Source organism: Aethina tumida, chromosome 3 (genome assembly GCF_024364675.1).
Source record: "Aethina tumida isolate Nest 87 chromosome 3, icAetTumi1.1, whole genome shotgun sequence".
Classification (NCBI taxonomy): domain Eukaryota; kingdom Metazoa; phylum Arthropoda; class Insecta; order Coleoptera; family Nitidulidae; genus Aethina; species Aethina tumida.
Window position 1 is genome coordinate 35,973,102 of NC_065437.1, and position 26,249 is coordinate 35,999,350.

The following is a 26,249-nucleotide window of genomic DNA, read 5'->3' on the forward strand; positions in this document are numbered from 1 at the left end:
CACAATATTATTGAGCCTTTAATAAAAACGATAGAGAACAGACGAACGAATATAGTATTCGTGAAATGTCTATTTTCAGTCAAATGTCTTTGTCATGCTTAACGTTATCAGAAAAGACACGTTAAATGTTCACATTAAACTAGAGGAATTCGTTGAATAATCGCTTTTCCAGATCTTTTAAAGTTTTGAAATATTTATGGTGACTAAAAATATAAAATGAAGAGATAAAATGACACGTTTGTCGGAGTATCAAATACTGAAATAAAACCGTGAAATTTAACCTATTATTGAACCAAACAGAGCGTAAGAAAGATAAAACTAGTGGTAATTGTTTCATTAGTTCCTATTCGTAAATGTTTATCGTTTCGCAAAACTTTCAATGAAAAAGAAAAACGCAAAAAACTATAAATGTTTTGATGGTACGAAACTCACGTGGATAAACTAACAATAAATTGTCTGGGAATCGCAACCTAAAATGGTTCAAAATTAATGATACAAAGTAATGATTAATTTTTTTCAGGCATTAAAAACTTCAGATGACGAAATCGTTTAAAATGGACGAACATTTGTATTTGTGTTCCGGAATTTCTAGCGTCACAATTAATCAAAGCAGACAATTGATGAAATCTTTCGTAGGAAAAGCTTTGCTGAATGTAGGCCAAATGAAATGCAGCTTTTTTAATTCCATCATCTCTAATTGGATTAGATGTACTGTTGCGCCAACATTTTGTTTCATAAAACTTCTATGTATTCTTAAATTAAATCTTCATGACATGAATATTTTTTAAAGATTTCATTATGACATATTTTTCTATGTAAACTTACAAATACTTTCGCGAACTACATCCTATGTGAAAACACATTTTACTTGTACTGCCAATAAATACTACATGAAAAGTTAGACATACCTCGAATATCCTGTCGACCTTTTCCTTGACTGTGTCCTCTTCGATGGTGGGTTCGGCTAGTTTCCCCATCAAATCGTAGATGGCCGTTACGATGTCTGTCATTTCTTCCCGGGTGATGCAGCCGTCGCCGTTGATGTCGTAAAGGGTGAAGGCCCAACGGAGTTTCTCCTCCAACGAGCCCCTCGACAACAACGACAAATTCTGCACGAAATCCTGAAATATTGATTGACTGAGTTTCAGGAATTGGGTTTATCGAATTAAAAATGTTTACATTAAAGCTCAAAAAATAATGGGAGTTTTTTATGTACATAAAGTTCTCTCATTGAGTTATACAGTTACATAGTTAATTTATTTAGGTCTAAAAGCAAACATTTTGAGGTCCAAAAATAAACGATTTTTATTTAAATTTTATGTAAGTTTGTGTGTAATAAAGGCTTTAAAAATAATCTATACTTTTTAAATTTAAATAATTAAGTAATTCTTTGTAAAAGTAGCTATATCAGTCAGATCAGAAATGTGTTCCGGTTTCATCATTTTCATTAATGCTTGAAATATCATTTTTGACAAACACGTTAACAAAAGATCTTACTATGCCCTAAACGCAGAGTAATTTAATATGTATATATATATATATATATATATATATATATATATATATATATAATTTCATCAAAGTTTTCATATGTCAACATATTTAAAATAAACTGTTACTATTTATTAAAATATTTTAATAATCTCGAAAACTTTTTACATTTATTTACTCTCTCATTTGGAAGTTTGGAACAAATAATGGCTATTTATGTGCTCTACTGATAATTTTTCATTTTTGACAGAGTATCAGTATTTAATCCTGTATCACTTTAAGTATATATTTTAAAGCGGTTTAATAAAACAATATAAATGACATGAACAGTATAAAAATATAACAAAATTTGTTGGAATTATGTTTATCAATACTAATTTAATATTTATTTACTTTCAATTTTCCAAACAAACAGATTGCGACAAAATATGAACTCATAAACTCTTTTATAACATTTTACTTATACTGTGACGGACCTTAAGTCGAGTTCAGATTTACAAGTTTTATGAAACCGTTGTCACTATCAGAGTAGCCCTGCGAGCAATAAAACACACCGACCGAAACCCAGACGCTTTTTAAAATACGACGCTATATTGCGCTTTTATGGATTGTCAGCTCCTCTTTTAGACAATGGACAGACGGTGTTATTGATTGATGAATTCCCGGAAGAATTCACTTATCCGTGCTCGTTTATAAAGAGATTATTGCAACTCGTTAAAAACCTTTTATTATCCATTTTTACCGCGAAAAATAGGATGAATTCAACACTTTGAGATCTATTGTGTAAATTTGGAGGAAATCTTGTTAATTCTATTTCAAAAATGGTACATCGGATACATAACCAGTTTTCAAGGGGATTGGTTAGTTTAAAAAGTAAAACAATATCATAATTGTGGTGAGTCGGACCTCACTCACTCAAACCATCGACTAATGAATTAATTAATAACTGTAGGACACGGTGAGGGGGTAAAACGATTAGACCGAACCGCTAATTTGCATATGAATATTTAATTGTTATTCGCAATAATCCATTAAATTCACAATTGAAAACAATTCTGCGGTTTGTTTTGTTACTGCGTCCCTTTTGTAAATTAGTTCCACAACCAATTCGGGTGGTCCGCTGCGACCAGTTTTAACAGTAATTATTATTATTGTGAATTATTAATTTTTATACTCTGATATTAATAATCCGATGTAGTTGTTACGGATTTCACAGGTCTCTATCTCGCACCCTCAGCTGATTTAATTAATTTTATCCTAAAGTGGTAATAAATTTTTGGGTGGTAAATAAATTATTAATGTAATTATACTTCGTTGTACGCAAATTTCGTAGTCGAGATTATCATACAATTTTAAAAATTAGATTTTGCTTACATTTATTGACAAAAGGAAAAAATTAGTAACAAATAGTAAAACAAAAATTGAAATTCAAATTTAAGTCAGTGAAGCGTTAGAAATTAAATTAAAATCTATAATAAAAGCAATACAGGATTTTTTAGTTATTTCATATTATAAAAATATTCACTTTGGATATTCTGATGCTGATTTATCGCTTCTTTATTGACGCGTATATTTTAAATGCATGTGATTTCTACTTCTCTCGTGGAAGCGATTAACTCAATTGGAAGATCCTGAAATTTTCCCCAGTGATTATTACGACTTTTATTATGCTGATCAGGCAAATTTACATCGAAAGTGTGACGAGCCATCTATAGGCGCCCATAAATCTTTTTTTCCGATCATTTTTCAGCCATTGGAACGTGCCCACGTATATGTGTGCTCGTCCGACAGTGGAACACAGATTACAATCGAAAAGTAACAAGGAAAAAAATGCAAATAAAAAAGTCGTAGGTGTAAGGGATCCAAATGAAATTATTCGACTTTTTGTCAGTCGTATTTTATCTGTAACGCAATACACCTGTCGGTTTCTTCCACCATGGGGATGATACGCGTTTAACTCAGGAATATATTAGGCAAATATTCTAATGCTTTGTCCATCTGTCACATTTCGCGTTCTTGTTTACATTCTGTTATATTATGCCATCTGAGGTGCTCTTAAAATTTTACTGAGGAGTCTTTATACCAATTAGAGGGCAGATAAAATATATTAAAACTTTTTTGAGTGCCCGACTAAAAACATATTTTTCTTTATGCTTTAAGTAATAAATAAAATTATGTTTTAATTAAACTTTCAAATAAAATATATAGTTAATTATTATAATTATTATAATTGAATGAGTGGATGTTAAAAGATCAATAATTCAATTTAATAATATTTCAAGAGAGTTTTACATAATGTTTAATTTTAACTGAATTCTATGATAATTTTTATTTATTTCTAAGTATTTATAATAAATGAGCAATTTTTTATTGTTGTTCCGTAAACCATATACTAAAAATAATTTATGGTTAACTTAATTATGGTTCATAATTTATTAATACACTTTTATTTTATATTTAAATATGTTTGTATTAAATTGTATATGAGATTTTAAAATTTAAAAAAAATGTAAAGTATTTTATTTAGGTTAAAAGGGGTATAATTTGGGTTAGGTGAGTTACAAAGTCAGTATCAGTATTAAAGCAACAAACGGTAGTCCTAAAAATTTAGCAACGAAAAATTATCTCTAAAAATGAATTGATTAAGATAAGATTCCACTTCCACTAGTGACATAAATTTGCTTGTAAGATTTTTAAAAAAAATGTTGATTGTATTGTTAAATAAAAGTTATTTTAAAAGAAGTATTACTAATTTAGAGGTAAACAAGGTAGTAGTCGTAGTAGTAGTAGTAGTAGTAGTAGTAGTAGTAGTAGTAGCGGTAATGGTGGTAGTAGAAATAGTAATAGTCGTGGTATTAAGGAAGTAAATAATAAAAGAAGAAATTAATAAAATTAAAAGAAATATACAAGCAGAAAATATATGTATTTCATTCAACTTATTTGGAGATTCCATTAAAAACACATTTATAAATACTTTTTATATACTGACGCATTCGCCAATTTTGAAACAAACTCTCCAGAATATATTTTCATGTAAAAATTCGAAACTTTTCGAAAGAAATGTATACTAAGAATTTTTAGTTTCTGCTTTCATTATTAATTATGTTTGAAGTTTATATAGGGAAAGTTTGATTGATTTCCAATCCATTTTTTTTTGTTTCCAACAAACATTTTTTAACTTTATTATTTGTTGCCACCAGACTGAACCGCTATGTAAAATTCGATATTGATTGGAACACTGCTTTTTGCCATTTTTATATTTTGGTAGCCAAATGATCTAATAAATACAATTATGATTAATATTTAATAAATCTTTAACAAACAAATTCGAACTTGTGAAATGTGGAATTTTGTTTAGCCCGATACTTTCTTCGATAATTAAATATATCTTTTAAACGTATTAAAACACAAACGGAGTTAAAATAATTAGAAACTTTAATAGACATCTCTAATAACCGAGTTGCGTTTGTTCAAAAACATAATATAATAAAGGGATTTTCGAAGGCAACATCCATTAATAACGCATCTGATATTTAATGTGTGTAATTAAAAGGCATGTGATAATATTTCCTTATGTTACATATTAGTCTATACGACTTAATACTAACCATTAATTTTAATGATGTCTGTCCTGTCTTGTGTACTTTTATTCTCATTTTAACCCCTGGATGAGGAATAAACATTAATTATAAGTTAGCCGATGTCCGGTATGTGGCACAAGTAGCATTAAATATTACATATTTCAGCGCCTCTTAAAATCTTATTACAGACCTGACCTGAATCGCCGACACCTCGGCTTTACGAAATTAGTTCTCAATTAGTTGAGCTCGCCACGAGTCTGATTACGGGGCGGCGATCCGTGCCTCCCGCCAATTTTCCAAAGACGTTTGTCCGAGGAGAAAAAAACGCATTGCTTTTGCGACCAAGATATATTAGGTGTATGGGGGATTCAGGAACGACTCAATTTCATGCCCATCAAAGTCTCTTAAAAACGACGGTGACGTTCGTTGATTTGCCGAAAGCGCCCGTTTCAAATCGATTTTGGTTTATTAATGAAAGGCAAGTGTTTGGTTGGTATATTTTAAATGCGCGATGAGACTATTTACTGAGGTAAAAACGGTTTGTTTAGAAAAAAAATAGAGAAATAAAACTTTTATTTGTGAGTTGAGAAGTGCCCTCAATTAATATTAACAACAAATTTTCTCTATTTTAATTAGTGTCAGTACAGTGTCCCAAATTGGTTAATTTTGACCATTAGGAGTATGTCCAGATTAGATAGAGGGTAACTAACTTATGTATCTACAACTTATTTTTTTTAAACGTTATATATAGCGACCTGGCCTCCAGGTCTTCCCGATATGCTAGATTAAAAATAATTTCATATATGTCGACGTTGTCACCTCCAACAGTGTTGTCATATTATTGGAGGTGACTACGCTATCGGCAAGTCTTTTTTATATCTTGGATGAAGTACCTATTTGAGCTGTGGCCACAGACAAAATAATTTTTGGAAAAATATTTTCACCCTAAACCAAAAATATGGATGAAAGATTGATGGAAACCAGCGTTGTCAGAACAAAAATATTAACTAAATATTGGATTCATTATATTTTATTTGCAAAGTATTCTTTATACAATAAGTAAAAATCTATATCCTACAATTTATAGTAGGTACAAGTAGTAGTGCAAGATAAAAAAATAATTCGGTAAGTATTAGTTAATAGATCAAATTTTGTTTTCAATATTATTTTGTATCTTTTCCAAGAAGAAGGAAACAAGCTCCCAAATAAAAAATATCTTCCAAAAGATAAAAATGTAGGTCAAAAAAATAAAATGTGAACGAAAAATCAAATTCTTATAAAGCCGATTTTTCTTTCTTTCTTAAAAAGCGAATACCTTGTTCAAGGTAGCAATCACTCTAACTATAGAGCATAAAATAGAAATTGTGCATAAGTTTGAAAAAAGGATGATTTACAGCGTTTCGTAGCCAAATCTGATAGTGTTGGCGCTATTTTCGAAATAAAAACTTAAAAAAAATGTATGACGTGTAACGAGTACGCCTAACGTATGTCGTATATCGTTTAATGTATAACGTATAACGTATAAAAAGAGGTTAATATATAACTGGATATGTCTATATATAGTATCGGATAAAAATAGAGCGACTTTCTTTTTGTTTAAATAGCAAACAATATATAATTATGAGATTAATGTTTGTCCCATTAAATAATAAAACACACATATATAAATTATGTTATTTATTGACGAAACATGTCACGTTAACAATGACAAAAAATAAAACCAGAAAATTAATATTTACATCCAACGTAAATTGACTAATATTTAATATTTCGTCCAGTACCCCTTATTGGTTATAACGTCTTTACATCTTTTTGGTACAGACAATATTAGATTGGAAATTATTTGCGCGTCTATATCGTTCCAAACTTTTTTGATTTGTTCAAAGAAATTTGCTTTATTTGTGACGCAATTTGCTCTAATCTTATCCACAATCTACCGCAAGTTTTCTATTGGGTTAAAATCGGGAGATTAAGCTGATAACTTTAAAACATTGATTTTTTGTTGAATAAACCATTCTTTAACTTTCTGTGCTTTTGTGAATCGGGCCCATACTGTAAGAGGAAAGACGATACCAAATCATAACACTGCCACCTCCATGTTTAACAGTTATTGTAACATATTATAGGTCACAATAAATCTATCTATTAAATCCGCTGACCTGGAGGCATTGTTCTTAATGTAAACACAATATTCATGTATATAAAGATATAAATACTTCGATACTTCGATAGTTTCAGTTTCTCTGGTGTTAGAATCTCGAATTGTCATTGACACAATACTTCGATTTAAATTTAATTGCGACGCAATTATAGTTGGAAATAATAAGATTTTTCAATCATTCAAAACTCGTCCTACAGGCATTTTTATCTAACTTTATTTACTATCAAACACCGTATGCATAAACTACTAAAAACAAACTAGGATTAAATATTTTATAATGGTGTTGCTTTACTTTGAACTGCTCAGTAAATAAAAAAATTCATAAGAACATTATAAAAAGGAATTATATTAAAATTGTGACATCAATCATGTTATAAGATACAAAAATATGGTTTTTATTAAAAATATGTTTGTTGCTTTACTTTTGACTGGTACTGCATATACTGATATATTATTAAAATTTTGTGCTATCAGAATATGGCTGACAAGAATCACATTTTTATTAGAACAGCATGAAAATTCCAGCGACATTTTGATGCAGTTATGATGCAGCAGAATAAGATATGTGTTTTTGCATTAAAATTCCAGCTGGTGTCTGCAAAATTAAATAAATAAAAATATTCCCGTATAAAAGTAAATCATGAAAATTCCGTGTGTGCAAAGGATGGACGGCATATGATTCCCCTCTCCCTCCTTTAATCCCGTGATAAAACAGATTGTTTGTGTGGACGGAAATTCCCAGGGACCGGACACGTTACGTCACAGTCAATATTGTCAAAGGGAGAATATCAAATTTGAATAAAAAATAAATTTGTCAGCGGACCTGTCGCCCGGTAATTTGTCTGCGCATAAAGCCGACCTTTTTGTGATTTGTCCCGTTTTATTTTTTATTCTCCTTTGCGGAAAGTTAACCAACCAATGGTTCAATTAATAAACGACCGGTTGCACTATAACTTTTTTTCCGTTTTGAATTGCAAATTCTCGTTGTCTATTTGATTAAATCTACCAGGATTTAAATTGCGCCTATTTTCTATACAGACATAGACCACAAATTGATTTTGCGTTAATGAAAAGGAAACGTATATAAAAACTATCAATTTAATTTAAAAATTCTTCAAATTCTTAACAAATTTATTTATTCATAAACTATTAAAAATAAACTGAAGAAATATCGTGATTTTTAGTCACATAAATTTTATATTTTTGTTCTAATTTCTGGGAATGTATCGATTATAAACCATACCCTGAATTTTGCATTTTCATTTCTTGGTGACATGTCTTTGATTTTAGAATCTCACAGAAGTTTTAAAATGCAATTTAAATGTTAAACTTACTCTCGCGAGAACACGTTAGACCTGAACTGACGCGTCCATTAAGAAAATACTCCATCAAGTGCCCTAATCCCCTTTTTCTTGTTTGTATATTTTTTGTTGTTTTTTTGTCAATTTTTATGCATTTTTTGTTTGTCCATTTTAAGAGCCAAATCTCCGACACATCATTTTTATTGGTTCGCGGGATAAAGGAATTATAAATTGTAAAACTGGATTTGAAGAGAGATGAGAGAATGTTTTAATTAGTGGGCTCAAAGGGTCACCGTGGCATAAATGGATAAGTAGAGCTTTGCATATGTGACAACAAATTTATGCAATAATACATGGAGAAATATATTTAGGGTTTTAACTATATAAAACTTCGTTTTTTAACGTACGTTTTTAATCCCCCTTCAATTTGTTTATTGTAGAATAAAATTCTGAAATTTAAAAGCCGACAATTTTCTTACACAAAAGCCGGTGTGATTAAAAACAACGTGTTATTAAAATTGATGCGACACATCCATAAATTCGTGCGAGGTGTTTCTTTTATTCAGGATTTCCTGACGCTAAATGCGAATGTTCGCAACGTTCGATACAAAGTTATACAAATGTGGGCTTTGCATATTCGAGATCCAATACAACTTGAAAGCTTTCGTTGAAGCTGCAGCTTGGAAAAATACTGAATTTTCTGAATAAGAGACGCTCATTCTTTATTTACCGCTTCCTAATTGTTTTATTTCATTGTCTTGCGTGTGGAAGTAGTAATTTTCAAGTATTTAATTAAATAATGGTACAAATTTATGAGAAATGTTTACGTTAAGGTCGTTTTCCTTCAAATAAAAATTTAATAAAAGTAGTATATATATATATATATATATATATATATATATATATATATATATATATATATATATATATATATATATATATGTTAGCTTACGTCATCACCTTCACCGATGGACCGATGCGACGTGCTCACATCTATTTAGACTAGTTTTGTTTTATAAGCAAATCTGAAGTATTTGTTTACATTTAATATTCGGGGCAGTTCTTAAGAAAGAACCAGACAGTCAAGCTTTAGATGTCCAGGGTTAAACTACGTTTGTTGTAATAAAGCGTATTATTGTGAATTTAGTGTTTTAATCAAACTAAAAAGACAGATTAACAGTCGCTAATCTATCATATATATATAATATAATATCATTTTATTAAAAGAACAATTCTTTGTAGTTTAAATTAATTTTATACTTAATAAGTGCCTAAACATTTAGTACCTCAATTTATACCAATCGAAAATCATTTGATGCGACTGAATTTTGAGAGAGACAGATTTGCTTCATAGTGGGAATCTTTTACTATCTCTGTCAAGCATAATGTCTCTCTCAAAATTCAATACGATCAAAGGCTTTCCAATCGGTATACGGATATCTTTATTTACATATTTCAGTAATTATATATTTGGGTAATAGTTATTACATATTAATAATTCATTATAAAAGGAAGTAAATTATGCATCCATACCTAAGTTGCAGATATAGAAAATTCAAACTTAATTAAATAATAACAATTATTATAATAATAACCATTTACTTGTCTAACTTAATAAAGATTCCAATAACTGGATGAAATACAAAATGTAAATAGTACCTGTATATTGTATAAAAATAAGAGCTAAAAAATATATATGAATTATAAACATAATTCAAATAAATTAAAAAGCATTAATCACTAACCAACGAATCAAGAAAACAATTATTTATATCAAGAATAGATTGTATTAAAATTTTTACACATTGTTGAAAGAGCTTAGTTTGATACATAATTTGTCCTAGCTGACTTGGCATACAATGTAAGGTTGTGTCTACTATTCTGACAAGAAACTAAACAATTAAGCTATTCTAATAAACTGGGACAGTCCATCATGTTGTGTAAAAGTTTATCGAATTTAAAATCAAGGTAATACAAAAATTTAAAGTTTCGAAACTGATAAAAAAATCCAGTTTATAGAAATTTTTTCTAGATGAATCCAAGATATTTATATGTAGAGAATAATATATCTTCATAATATGTCCTTGTTAGATTATCTCAAACAGAACTCCTAAATATTTGGTAGATTGTAATCAATACGTTTTGATTCTAATATAGTTAGTTTAACCTTATTTGCTCGTACCTGAACCTTTCTTTCAATTTCAGTTGACGTAAGATTTTCTAGAAAGAAAACCAAATGACTGAATATAAATTAATTGTAATTTTTTTTTAATAGTGAAAATCGAAATTGAATGAATAAATATTAATTGGAAAAGTGATGTTTTGATCTAAAATTGAATTTTATGTAACTGCAACTTAATTATTTTTCTCAACAAATTATCCTTAAATGAGCGAAAGAGAAAATTTCTATATTTCAAGTGGTAAAATTTGTAAACCTGTATATCTATGAATTATTATTTTTATACCACTTTTTGAGTACATTATATGTGTGTTGGTTGAATTTATTTATATAGTCACATAACCATAATCTGTCGACACACTAATATTAACTTAGTTAACATATCAGAGGAACTTTCATACTGATTCGAACTCCGTCAGAACGATGTGTACCCGAAAGAGAGTATATAAAACTAATTTATTTTAATGTCCGAAACCAGAAATTTTTGACGTGTCAGTGGACAACAAAAATTATTCCGATGGAAGGAATTTCCTTTGTGAATTGACCTTTTTGATGTCGCTGCGTCTCGTTCCGGCATTAATGTTTACATATGGAATTTTTAACTTTTGAAATAGCCGTAAACATTACAGAATATACATACATAATATCCTTCTATAAATTGTCAAAGCATTGCATTGCGAACGGCGACCGTTTTACGAACTTTCTTTATATCTGATATATTTGTGGATGAATTTTATTATTTTTCATTGCTTTATTGTCCTATAAATATTTTTGATGTAGGTAATAACTTTTCATACTCTTACATTGTACAAAGAATATAATTTTAGTTTTAGGACAAATTTCTACATGTCTGTATGTTTTAAGAAGGCAACACACTTACATACACACTTATACACATTACATTTAATAAATCTTTCCTTAAGTATCGGAAACAAGTTGCTAACCCAAAATTAACCATTAATATTGTTACTTTAGAAAGAAATGATTAATCTTTGAGAGATGTACATTTTAAATTGTGAAATTTAATGGACGGCGAAATAAGCATATATATCCCCAAACTGTATATTATTATGCAATGTATACAACAGACTTTGGAAAGTAACTGGTGGGAATATAGTTTCTTTTTGCAAATAGTTGTCAAGGCAACCTAAAACTGCCTGTACAATTCATGAAGACGTGATGTATATATATATATATATATATATATATATATATATATATATATATATATATAAAATTCATTAATTGATTTTTACTTTTATTTAATTTTTATATGTTTTAAACGTGATCCATAAAGATCACATTACATAGTGAAAAAGTATAAAATATCCTTGTGAACTTTGACCATATTTCATAAAAGATATAAATTACATGAAAGTACGTCAGATGTAACAAAATACGACCTTAACAATTTATATAATAAACAACACCACGAAGCAAGGGAAAATCAAAATATAATAATGTATTAGCAAAAACTACTATATATTTCCTGAATGGAAAGCACTTTCAAAAAGTCAGCGAATACTTTGAGAATAAAGGGAATCCGGGAATTATAAAACGGGCAGATCTATCTCTCGAGTGGAACGTACACATTGAAAACTAAATCCAATATTTTGCCACTCAGCCACGTTTCCTTATCAAATAAATACTCATGTATTGCAAAAGTGCCTGCGGAGAGAAGCAAGAGGTCATGTTGAGATGTTATTCAAATCTTTCAAATATTTGCCCTTTTCGGTATACCAGTAGAATAGGAACAGGAATGTAATTTATTGATGCAATCATTTTTTGACTGCGGACGTGGCCTTTACTTTTAATCGCCTATCCATTAGGTCGCACGAAATACTAACATTTGTAAATAAATGTCTGGAATAGCCGTAAGGAAAGCCGTAATATTAACTTTAACTGAAGCGTTAACACACAATAGCCCTTCTACACATCTCGTAGAAGTGTCCAACGGACAAGGGAATAACGTTGGTAGTTCTACAGGACTTTAGAAACTTTTATTTACTGTTAGAAATAAGTATGATAGACAATTAAGTGTTCAGTTAGGTGAATTTAACTGCAATTTTATTAGAGATCCTTCTTGATGAACAATATTTGTTTAAACACTTTAGAACATGCGGTAATAATGTAAATGTTAGAATTATTAGTTCAAATATGAACCAACCTCTTTACCATATTACTTTTTAGTTTGGAACACAATGCAACTGTAATATTTAAATATAGCGTTATATGCCGACATTGTCTATGAGATTTCTTTGCAACAGGGATGCTTTACCCTGGCGATCGGTGGCTGAGGAATTTGCATAACTCATTAGACCAAATGGCTAAACTACATTTATCAGGGAAGTTTCAATGGTACTTTTTAGTGAATAAACCTTATTAACTGTACAAGAAGCTTCCATTTGTAGGAAAGTGTTAATACTTGTACTGAACATTCGGAAACTACTAAATTAATGTGGTTTTGTAAGAAGTTTAATAGGACCTCAGTTCAAGGTAGATTACTGTAAGATTTTAAAAGCTGGTTATTTTGTTTAAATATTGAATAAGCTGTGATTAAACTTTTGTTTACTTTATGATGCAGTCAAAATCTACATTTTAATATGTGTTTTATAAGAAGTCTACATTAAATCTGCTACATCAAATCGTTGAAGTTTTAAAAATTAAATTTCATACTTAAAACTCTCTCAAATAAATTATACAAAGAAAATATTTGCACTGCTAGGTGAATTAAACAAAGAAAATATCCTGCAAAATGGATATTTATTCATATGTCGATAACAAAGTTGTAGGCCGACTTACCTCAAAACTAATTAAGCCGCTGTGGTCCTGATCCAGGGTATTGAATACGTAGTGAGCGTACTGACTCGAGTTGACTGCAAACAGAAAATTACCACAGTTAATTACCGACCTCCATTTGTTTGGGTCTAAAATTAAATTGTGCTATAAATTTTTGCCACCCCTTGTTCACACCGTTTTATTTATATTTCGACGGAACATTTCCCCGAGTCGTATAAACGTTGAAGGTCTTTCGCATACACGCTCAACTAAATCATAAAAATCTAGTTCGATCTTGTACAGTTTATCTCTAGACAAAAACGGTAATAATTTCCGAAAGCCGTTTCCATTCACGTACGTAACACACATTGATCCGAAAGGTTGGAAGAATAAGTGGATACTTTTGCGGCCGGAATATGTAATAGAGCGGAAGATTCCGGTTTCTTTGGCCGGTGGATTTTGTATTGTGATTCGGACAATGGTGTAAATCATTTAGGCTTTTCTGTTGCCCGAAGACGGATTGACATCTGGAATAGCACTTTCGATGCTTATTCGACCCTGTTTTCCAATATTCGGAACGTGTTTCTAAATAGTAATTTTATACTTGTCGAAAGGTTCAGTAAGTTAGATTTATATGAACGGTGGTTTTTGACTTTTACATGCGAAATCTACCTTAATAAACAAAAAATTAAACTTAAAAATTAATTAGGGTATACGAGAGATACATAAAAGATTTACCTGACTTAATTCAAATCTTTTTGTAAATATAACCTAGATTAATTTGTAGTCATTTAAATAAAACAATTTTCATAATTTTGATGTAATTGAATATGGACCAGTGACAAAGTAGTTCTTTTTAAAAAATATAACAAATCGGATCAAATAAATGACGACGACAACTTTACTGGAGACTTTCTCAACATTAAATCTGCCGAAGAAGAAAAAGAAACCATAATTACTGACAACAGTGACTCCATAAACAAAATAACAGAACTTCAAGATGCCCTAAAAAACTCTAAAAAAAAACTGATCAATAAAAGACTAATATGGTCCCTAGAAATAAACAATTAGCTAACAAATGCACAATGTGGTTTTTGTCAATGAAGGTCAACCATAGACAATATATTAGAGTTGTAATGGATTCTTCGCAACAATCAAATGTGTGTAGCTGTATTCTTTGACATAAATAAAGCCTATGACACAGTGTGGAAACACCTAATCATTAAAAAACTACAAGAATGGAACTACAATGGAATAGCTTTCATCAAAAATTTCTTCAACCAAAGAACCTTCCAACGGACATATCTCAGAGAAAAAAAATCGACAAAATGGGACACCAAAGGGTTTTTCATAAGTGTAACACTTCATGGATTTAACATAGAAATAGTTCCAAATTCCTTGGAGTTCTTTTTGGTAACAAAATAAAATGGGAAAACACTGTAAATCGTTAAGAGAATTGACTCAACAAGGAATTAACTTCTTGAGGTACTTAAGCAAAAGTAACTGGAGTACTGACAAACAAAGCCTACTACACATAATCAGAGTCTCATAAGATCAAGGATTGTTTATGCAGCAATTGCATATGCATCAGCCAGGGATTACATCCTTCGAACAATACAAAATATACAGAATACTTTTACTGTTTCTACCATGAGTGATGTCTATTTCAATATTCAGACGGATCAAATATATATATATATATATATATATATATATATATATATATATATATATATATATATATACGTCTTGAATGAATTAATTAAATTTTCTTATAAGCCAAGTTTTTTGAATTTAGTTGAACCATTGATTTTGTAAAACACTACATAAAACATTGTTAGTTTATATGTTGTGTTCACGATAGATCTAAACACAGGGATGTCACGAAGTGTTGAAATTACTCGCATTCACCATATTTGACAGATTTAGCTTTCAGTATTGTATTATTTAATTAATTATAGAAATTATAAAAAAATGTTTTGTGGTTAAAATGAGGTCCTGTTTATCATGCATTCTTCGTATTTAAATGGGTGAAATGAAAATTTTAAAACAAATGAAAATGTTTATGGTTAAAAAATAAATTCATTATTTTAGAGTTCCTTTTTTATTTTGAATTTCACACGGACTATCACTCTTTTTTATTACAATAATGTTGCCAAGTAACTTATGTTTAATTCAAATTGTTTATTATAATGTTTATAAAATTTATTCTATAATAAAATAACAAAAATAACAAATATGGTATATAATAAGTACGTATAAATATTAAGAAATTATTTTAGAGTTGAAATTTAAATTAAAACTATAAACTATTTGCTTTTTATTCATATATTTAAGGAAGATAAAAAGGATAAATGACTGTGAGTGAAATTTATGGATCTCATAAAGACGCACACAATTTTACTTAAAGTGGTGCGAACTGTTGTAAACAGTCCGTAATAAACAATACGTAAACATTAAGGACGTGGCTAAAATAATAAAGTATATAACAGATAATAAGATATACTCTTAATTGTACAGTATTATATATTCTATTATATTTATATTACTTTAAATTTTATTAACAATAAAACTAAAACATATTCAATAGTTTGAATGAATGAAACTCGACATTTTATTGACAAAAGTAAATTGAATTTTCGTCTACTGAGATCCAATATGCTTATACTAAACTTTGTTCAATCAAATTAATTAAAAACATACCGACTCCAGTTTGGTTTATGTATCGAATACTCTGGTTGATTTCGTAAAATGGATGTTTAAATAATGGACAGATGAGTTTAAAATGCATAGAACTTCAAAGCGTGCAAATTTCACTCCGGTACGGATATTGTAGATGTGTATTTTTCGAATTTATTGGAAATGTAGCAAATCATAAAACAACACTTTTATGTCGATTTTATAAAAACACGATATACATTTTCAGTTTTTACGTTCCTCCTTCCAATAATGAATGTAAAAAAGTTTTAAACAAAAGGGATATGGAAACAATATAATCTAATTCTGCATGATTCGGGTCAATTATTCTTGAATGAATAGTGTATATTTTCAGTAAACAAGAAACGATTACGATATTTCATGAAATGTTTAATGAAAAGCTAACACAGAAATAAATACATTTAGAAAAATATACGAAATATTTTTGTGCTTACTAATAGTTTGAAGAATTCGAGGGTAGTTTTAATGAAATTTTAAAACCAATACAAGTTTAACATAAGTACAACTCAGTCTTGAATCAAGACCTTTAATATTAAATTTGAACAAACTTCACGAAAATGTTTTGTAACTAAAAGTGGAAATGGGAATATTTCATGTTATTAAAAAAACTCATTTCTAGAATTTTCTGGTCTCGCATTTGTTGAACATATCCGGAAATAAATGAGGTCCAACTAATGCAAAAAATGCGTTAGAGTCGCACATTTAAGACTCACAATAAAAACCAAAATCGTTTAAGGGAAATGGAAGTTTCTCTTCTGCTTTTATCAGGGCATGAGTCTGCAGTGCACTTTTAATTGGTCCTCGTTTGAAAATGCACCTGATCTGCTCACAAATTCATTAATTTTCTTCCTTGTACATTAGTCTAAGTATGACAATACGAATTAAAATGGGGATGGAAGGAAACATAAAAGCAGCACACAGTTGTAAATAAGGGTTTTTCTGTACAATTACGGCTTTTTATATTAAAAATAAATTGAACACTAAAATGTGGCATCCCGTCATATTTTACAGTCCCTAATCTCGTTAAATGTGAGCTAGTTTTTTCAACATTTTGTTTGGTTGGTTTATTTTGTAAATATAGGCTTGGAATAATAATGAAAATGCTACAAACATGGTTTTTAAATTGTAATTAAACACATGATGTGAATTTTCGCTTGTCAGGTGGACAATTTGATTACCCATATATGTCCACTTAAAACATCACAATATTACATTACTAAAAGCAATAATTTGATAAAGCTATCACTTTTATCAATGTTAATTTATAATATAATTTTTCATCATTGTAATAATTGACGTAATATAGTAAATAAATTATAATATTGTCATTTAAATAACACATTAATTTACTTCAATTAAAAAATGGAATATCAGTAATATGTTTTAAGGTTTAATTTTAAAGTAACGGGAAGTTATATTATTCTTTTAAAAAATATGAGACATTAAAGTAATTGAAAATGTTAAAGATAATAATTTAATAATTGTTTTCAATTTATAAATTACGAATTTAATTTATAAATTGAATTTATAGGAAAATAAATATACAAATTTACTGGGGCTGTATGATAAATGCCTAGTCAAATGAGGTTATCATGTCAGAAAAGTTGAATCGTGAAAAATGATCTGATAGTAAAAATGTGTGAAACTGCTGAGGCTGTGGACAACTTAATTACATAGGTGCAGAACATTTTATTAACTCATTTGCATATGAAAGAGCTTTCCACATGTTTAAGTTATTTCCTATTTTCAAAAATAAAAAATTTGTCTCTAATTATGAGGTCATTGCTGAAGTAAATTAAATAAATAAATAAAAAAAGTCTAAACACTGGAAAGATGTAAATTTCGTGAGTGATTAAATATTTATTTACTTGTTTAGTTCAATTTTCAAAAACTGGGTGGTGCTCACCTAAGGAAATTTATAGCACCAGTCACCTAGTTTTGAGACAGACAGTGTAAATACATTATAAAACGGAAAATAATGGAGCATAATTGGATTATTGACAAGTTAGATACAAAAAAATCATGAAAATAGAAATTAAGATAAAATTTAATAAGATAATTTTTCCTTTAAATATTATACTTGATGTAAATAAATTAAAAATAAAACATTATTTTTAGTAAAATAAAAATGGTGGGACTAATCTTACGGATACAATATTGCAGAACATTTCTCAAATTGTTTAAATTAGTATTAGTAATATATTAGAATAATTAAAAAAGATATTTATTCGTTGGTGAAAATGAATAAAATCGAGTGTTTTTCCACGACTGTGTAATAAACACAGCTATGATGGATTGTTGAGAAAGTGGGGGATGATAAATCGTGTCTGCGTCTGGGTATAAACGGCCCTTGTTTAACAATTGACTTTTGTTTTAAATAACACGGGTAGAGACAATGTAGTCGTCGACGGGGTTTGAGTTATTTGGCACATCCTGTCGCATAACGTGAATGGTGTGGAGGTACGGGCCTTATCTGCAAAGTAGCCGGCTCAACATAAATAGCGACGATGCCCGCAATAGTTTCCAGTCACTATTTGCATCAGATAAAACGTCTTGTTTATGTGGAATTTTATGTGTGTACCTGAGAGCATAAATCGCGGTCAGTTAGCCGTGTAAACAAATTATGACCGTGGATCTATTTGGGTCCGCTTGTATATTTGCTCTTGGAACGCCACTGCTCACCTTTTTAAATTTAATTATGCCAATGTTGGCCATTTCGAAAGTAACCACGATTAAGTAATTTAACCTCAATTGTTTCTTCGATTAATTTGATTATATAAATTTGCGGGCTCTATGTTTCTAAATTATTTTTGGGGCACTACATATTTATAGAAAGAATAAAATTATTTGCTAATCAGATTCTTATTCATACTTTTTGTAAGTATGAATAAGAATCTACGACTATAATAACTATTTCCATTAAAAAATAATGTTATATGCAATTTTTAAACCACATTCGATAAAAATAATAATGATTGTCGGTTAATAAAGCATAACTAAGGAAAATGGAAACGCAAGATAAAATAACAATGACATTTGGCACAATTAATAAAAATCGATCTTAATCAATCGTTTAGTATATTTTGTATTATTATATGTAGTTAAATAAATTTGAAGTTTATAAGTTGAATTTGAATTAAACAGAACCATTATAGAACTCATTAACTTTTGTCCATCCCGGTAAAAACAATACATATAAAAACATTAAAAAATAGAAGAAAATCTATTAAATACAGAAGAAACACAAATTATGAAAGATACTTATAGACTTATAAAATTAATAATGAAAAAAAGAGAATAAGATCAACCATAAAGAAAAGATATCGGGTTCACCTCCATATCGGGTTAAATATGACAAATGTTATCATTAAGCATATTCGCGTTTGTTAGAGGGAGATCTATCGACTTTGAGTGTAATCATGACTACTAGACTATTTATGTTAAATATGTTAAAATGGGAGAATAATAACCTTACTACAATATAAGTCAAATTTCTACTTCATTCTTGGGCTCCTTTTTTCTTTGTATTCATTAATAATTACAATTTTCTGATCTGACAATTTGTCTCTGATTGTGAGGATTTACAATTCCAAATTGTGTTGTCCAATTGTCTGACTGGTGTGCAAGAAATAGTAGAGAATTAAATAATATGTAATATAATAAAATTTATATTCTTCAGCAAAACTATATTACCAATGGTTTAAAAGTTCTGTTTGATGATAAACTAACTTTTAATAGACATATTATGTATATGTCTAGTTCTGCATATAAGTATGAGAAATTGTCGAGATTTCAACAAACTCTGATACCCCGAAGTTTCTTACAGGTTTTGTGCGACCGAAACTGGATAAATGTGGAAACCATATTACAAAACTAACAACAAAATTTTGAATTTTTTTAAGTTTAGATTCGATGGTATATACATATCTCATAAGAGGTACCATGGTGGATTGTACTAGTTTATTCCAACAGTTTGATTTTTTAATTCCACGGCAGAACAGTTAATATAACCCTTTTTATGCCAATCCAGCTATGTCAAACTACACATGAAACTCACCTCTTTCAACAACCAGTATAAACTTTATTAAAATCTGTTGTTAACTTGTTTATATTTATTTTACAATTTCATTTTATTTTTTAGTTTTGTATAATTCAATTTTACATATTTTATTTTATTCTGTTATCTGTCTGTTCTCCTGCGATTATCATTATTCATTTCGTATCAAATCAACCCATCGGCACTTTACTCGAATTCTAACAGTTAAATTTGTTGCTTACAACAACACACACCTTTGATAAGTTATGAATTCCGAGTGTTTCAGTTTGCGCCCGTTCAACCACAATGAATGAAATTTGCGTCGGTTAAGTGGGCTTTATTTGCACTTATCATCTAACAGACACACATATGGCCAGCCTGCAGTCGTGTTTGTCCGTTTATTTTGTAATTAGATGACTATTTCGTGACCCCAACCACCAATTCTTGTAACCTACGCAAACCAAGAATTTTCAGTATGTCCCTATATCATTATATCATATGTCGGGGCGTTAGTTTTCATAATGAAATCAATATTATAAATGTAAATCAATGCACGTATATCCGAATATTATCGTGTTAAACTCTGCCCTTTAAAGAGTAATTGAAAATTTAGCTGTTGGAAAGTCGAATCTGAATGTAAAAAATTGACTTACCTCCCTGCGGAAAAAACTGTGCATAGATAGTCTTAAAGGTGTCCTCCTTGACGACTCCCGTGGGACATTCCGCCTTGAAGCCCCTATAGATACGTTTGATTTCAGCTTGGGTGAACCTGGTGGCTTTACATAGCGCCTCTAGGCTGTCGGGTCGGTAGCGAGGCGGTGTTTCCAAGTCCTCGAGTTCGGAATCTAGCCGAAGGAAAAAAAGCGAATTTTTATATAGAATATATATGCGGTTGTGCAGTCGGTGATTTAATAAGGAGACGCCCACGGGGAATTCAGACAATATTGCCAGAGGGATCGATGAGATGTTTTATGATTGAATTGTTTCAGGCCGCGCGCTGGACTATCGGGGCTTGGGGCGAAAATTATGTGACAATTTAATTAGACGTCGACGGTCGAAGTTCGCAGGAATAATCAGATTGTAATAATAATAATAATAATAATAATAATAATTCACGACACATATCACATTACATATTATATATCCCTTGATTAGGACTAATTATCAATAAATAACTTATTTTTATTTATAATATTTACACATTTTTAGTTTAACAGTTTTTTAAGTTTATTTTATAAATTGTCTTCTGAAAATTTGTAATACATTTTTATTTAATTAAAAATATGATATTCGGCTTAAACTTTTAAAATCTAAAGAATAGAAAGTTATCTCGTTACGAATCTGTGTTGGTGTTGGTTGGTTGTTCTCATTTTTAGTATTCTCTAAAACAAAATAATAAAAAGGTAATTTCATGATTCCCTGGTTAGGGGACGATAAGAACACTGAATCGGCCTCAGAAAGGTATCGCGCACATAATTTTAGGAAATGTTGGCTCTCATAAGATACTTCGATTATGTTTCAGATCTTTATCTTTATTACCGTTTCTGAATAAATCAAAAAATACTGAAAATCAATAAAAATTGTTATTCTCAGCACCTTGTGAATCAATTGATCTAAATACCGGATATGTTTTGGTGCAACATTTCCTGAAATTAACATATGAGTCTTTATTTTAAAATTTTTTAATATAAAATCGTATCAGTAAAAAAACTGATTTGTCTCGATTTAGTGATGCCATTCTTCTTTTTCATTATTAATATTCTCAAAGTTGTTACTCATATGAAGAGTTTAATTTTCAATGACAAATTGAGGTAGTAAGTTCTACGATAGCTTATCAGTCAGTCAGAGCTCTTAATTGCTACCTTTGCTGATTCTTCCGTTTAGTGATTTATTTTATTAATATTCTTATATCTAACTGCACTAAATGTCATTAATTTCGAGTATGACATTTTAAAAAACATCTTATTCAGATAATTGAAATCACACGAATAAAATGATTCAGATGGTGGATTTGAAGTAAACATGGAAAGATACTCTTCCTCAATATTTGGGAGAGTAGATGATTATATTTACAAATGTAAATCAGCAATTTATAATTGTAACGCCATATTATTAATAAATGTATGTTGGATTAGCTCTGGTCGATAAACAATATTTCGAATTAATAAAATACTGATTTAATTTTCCGCTATATAAACATTTTATGGAAATAACATGTAAAATTCAAATTTAGAATAAACATAAAACGGTGCGAAACGGTGTTTCTGATTATGTGAGAGCGACAACTGGCGAATGTGACGCAACATTTCGTTTTGGCTGCAGCCGGCATTAATTCCTGTTTCAGTTCGGGCTTTTGATTATTCGTTGACATAATTATAAAGTGAAAATATACGAATTCCGGGAGATAATAATTTGCCCGAGTAGAGTTTCTCATTTTAAACTCGATTTAACTTTTTAATGGATCCTTACCAAAATTAATGAAAACGAATAATTCGCAACCGGAAAAATTAAATAAACACTTCGCTTACGCAAAGTTGCCGTTTTTTTTTGTCAACTTTTTCCCTTTGAAAGAATAGATAGATGGTTTTTTCATATTCCCTTTTGTCCATTCTTTGTGTGAAGTCGAATCCGTATACGTAATTAATTCTGGGGGCAAGGCAATTCTGAAACTAGAAAAGGGTTGACATGAGACCCTAGGCCAACATTAGCAAGCCATTAAGATTTAAGGCAATTTGGGTGTGATTAGTTTGTTAGAAAATAACCATATGCAGTTGATAACTAATATGCCTTCAAAATTAATCTAAATTTGTAACACTGAGTGAATTTTTTCATTCTTATTGCAGATGCAATATTATAACTATGTATAAATATTTCCTCACAATAAAAGCCAAGATTAATTTGTGAATATTAACATGCCACTATGATTGAATGAACATTGATTAATGTTGAATTTGTGTGGTCGTAAAGTTTAATAAGTGCAGCCATGTATAAATTTGACTGATCAAAATATAAAATTCAGATCCGCACACTAAATATTTTTGAAAGTTAACGACTGACGAACGTACACACAGTTTGTTATTATTAAACCAAGTCTCGGCAATAAACTAATTATGCAGGTGCCGTTGTTTGTTTTCTTGGCAAGTTTAAGTAAAGCCACAAACCCTCACTTTCACCAGATTCCAAACAAAATAATTTATAATTATTCGATTTAACTACTTCTTTTGTATATTTTAACTCTGTTTATGGACTACATAAACAACGTTCATATTTAATTTTTAATAACTTCTTTATTTACTTATTGAAATAGTCAAAAACTCAAAATTTAAAATTTATATAGTTCAATTGAAATTAAAGGTGTTAGAATATTTTATTATTTACCGATTCGTGAATTTTTAATGACGGACTCCATCGAGGGTAAACCGTAGGTACGAAGCAATTTAAAAATCTTTTTTCTTCAATTTACGTTTTATAAATTGAAGCCGTATTACCGGGACTCGGTTTTCCAGCCCTCAGATAACAACATTCAGCAGTTTAGAGCAAATTGTGCCTGACAAGTAACTAAAAGGCCACTTGAAAAACCTACAGAATGAATAATGATATCGGCTTTTTCGTACAATGACGATCCAAGTCGGAATAGACGAGTGCCAAATTGAAATGTGCCCCGTCAGCCAGATTTTTATATTTAAATTTGGTAGCCAATAAATATGAAAAAGGAGTTAATTTAAAGAATACTTTACTTATTTGGGATATTAGTAATTAGACCATTCATGTGTGTTATTCGATAGGCAATAATCTGAACATTTTATATATTTTTTCCATTTAAAATCAATCTTCATTAATTTTATGAGACTGTACAAATGATAAAAAAGTACGCAACATGCAGTTTTAAAGCAAGCAATTGTACTCTAGTGTCCAACTTATTCATTTTAAGGTCTTCATGGCCCGAACCCTTCAGGGTGTGCAACGTGACCATATCTTTTGAATTATAATCAACAAAAACGTGACTCCTCTTACACGACCAAATAATGAATGTTTGCACAGACTCGATGATGGCTACTTATGAACTTCCATATCTCAGGGAATGGAAATACTTTGTAACAAGTTTGTGTTAAAATGTATAAATTAAATAACTAAGCTATGAATATAGAAAAGATTAGTAAAGTAAAATTAGTAACACACAAAAAAAAGAATCCATTAATAACATTTACTTGGTAAGTTAATAAACTTCACTTTCATTTTTGTCCGGGCACTTTAGTAAACTCACAGAGTCGCACCAAAGCGGTGCTCATAAACGCAAGAAGTATCGTTAAGGAAGTGCAGCAACTTCATGGCACTAAAGTGGTATCACGTCGTTCACCGGATGAATAAAGTATGAGCAGCGGCTGAGATTCGACCGACGCTGGTTTCGTATGAATTATGAACGAATCGGCGGCAGATACATTGATTGTGCGGTACTTAAGCCGGATTTTAACTCTTACGAATATATACCTTCAATCATACGTCAGGGATCAAGGTTTCTCGGGACTCTGCGCAAAGTTAAATATAACTATGTGGGTATATTGATTGAACGTTGTTATCAATTAATTTGTGTTCAATATTTGTAAATTCTAAAGTTTCAGCACAAAACACGAACTGTAAATTAATTCATTAAAACTTACGTATAAAATGGATATAATAAAAAATTGGCTGAATATCGAGATACTCAGCTATAAACTCGTATAAACATATATTTTGACATCTCAAAACTTGTCTCAAAATTCACACATGCTGAGTATGACCGCAACTTAAAATGTCAGAGGTCAAAAGCCACAAATCGATTTTTTGCACATTTTTGTAAATATCTAGTTTCCTATTAGTTTTACGCTACTTGTATTTCTTATAAATATTGTAAGGAATTAAATTCTGTACAACTTTTGTTTTAAACATTTTTTCATACGACGAAACGTTGTCGAGGTAGAGAGCAGAGAGCGCACGGCTACAGTATCATTTGAAGTCAAATGAAATCAATGAAATCAAAGTCTTATGAAATCAATGAAAACAGGAGGAGAATCTCGTGGTCGAAATACAAAAGAAAGTGTTTTGTATAAATGAGTCTATGGCATGCTACAAATACTATATGTGAGGAAATGGAAATTAAAAATAGATAAGTACACAAAAAATGATTGAATTTAATGTAATAGTTAATATAAAATGGTAATTATATTTTCGATCGGGACTACCAGTTGACCTCAAATGATACTGTACTTATTAGAAAAAACAATTTTTCTTTCCAAGTTATCTACTAATGATACATTTAACACATTTGAATAATTGAAAATTTGCAATACTTCTTACTCCGCCTTCGTCCAGTTTAAAATTAAAGTGGTTGTAATAGGTTAAATAATGAAAATAAATAAATAAATAAATTCGATAATATATTTTTGCTTCAAAGGTTAAAATAATTTTTTTTTTATTTCCTTTCATATTCATATTCAAATTAAATATTTTTTATTTCCTTTCATATTCGACATTTGTATATCTATTATATTTTACAAATAAAAATTTTTATTACACAGTATAAAGTTTCGTAGAATATCTTCATCCAGTTGCTTCCATTAAAAGTATCAAGCTCAATTTATCTTTTATAACAAGCAACTCTTATAAAACCTCTTTAAAACTACAAGCACTTCGTAAATATTAGATAACCCACTTGTATTTCCAACATTAACATGATTATTCTATGCCAGCGAATAATGCAATGACCATTGAGACCAGTTTGGGTCTGCGACGAAAAGTGAAGAAGCGCATCCGATCCACCGATATTGGACATTTTCAATTCAAATTATGTTTGGATGTGGCCAAGTCCCTCGTGTATGTTAGAATTAAATGTAAACGCTGGTAATTGTCCAAACAATCATTCTATGTAATAATTCGATTTTCATCGATATTCTTTTTCCTCGAACTAGCAAAAAGTAAACATTTCAAGGCGTACGGGCTGTAAAAGTGAACATTCCATCGGGAATAA

The 26,249-nt window shown here is 29.7% G+C and overlaps 1 protein-coding gene across 3 annotated transcripts in view; it reads right to left on the reverse strand.

The window, feature by feature from the left end:
• The window catches only part of LOC109594840 (Kv channel-interacting protein 1), a 60,350-nt gene that overhangs the window by 1,540 nt on the left and 32,561 nt on the right, over positions 1 to 26,249 (reverse strand). For all 3 annotated transcript variants that reach the window (XM_049964579.1, XM_049964578.1, XM_049964580.1), the window contains 3 exons: positions 20,899 to 21,090; positions 13,516 to 13,589; positions 909 to 1,121 (listed from right to left, as the gene is read on the reverse strand). In XM_049964579.1, the coding sequence (XP_049820536.1) occupies positions 909 to 1,121; positions 13,516 to 13,589; positions 20,899 to 21,090 (479 nt within the window). The remainder of the gene's footprint in view (positions 1 to 908; positions 1,122 to 13,515; positions 13,590 to 20,898; positions 21,091 to 26,249) is intronic.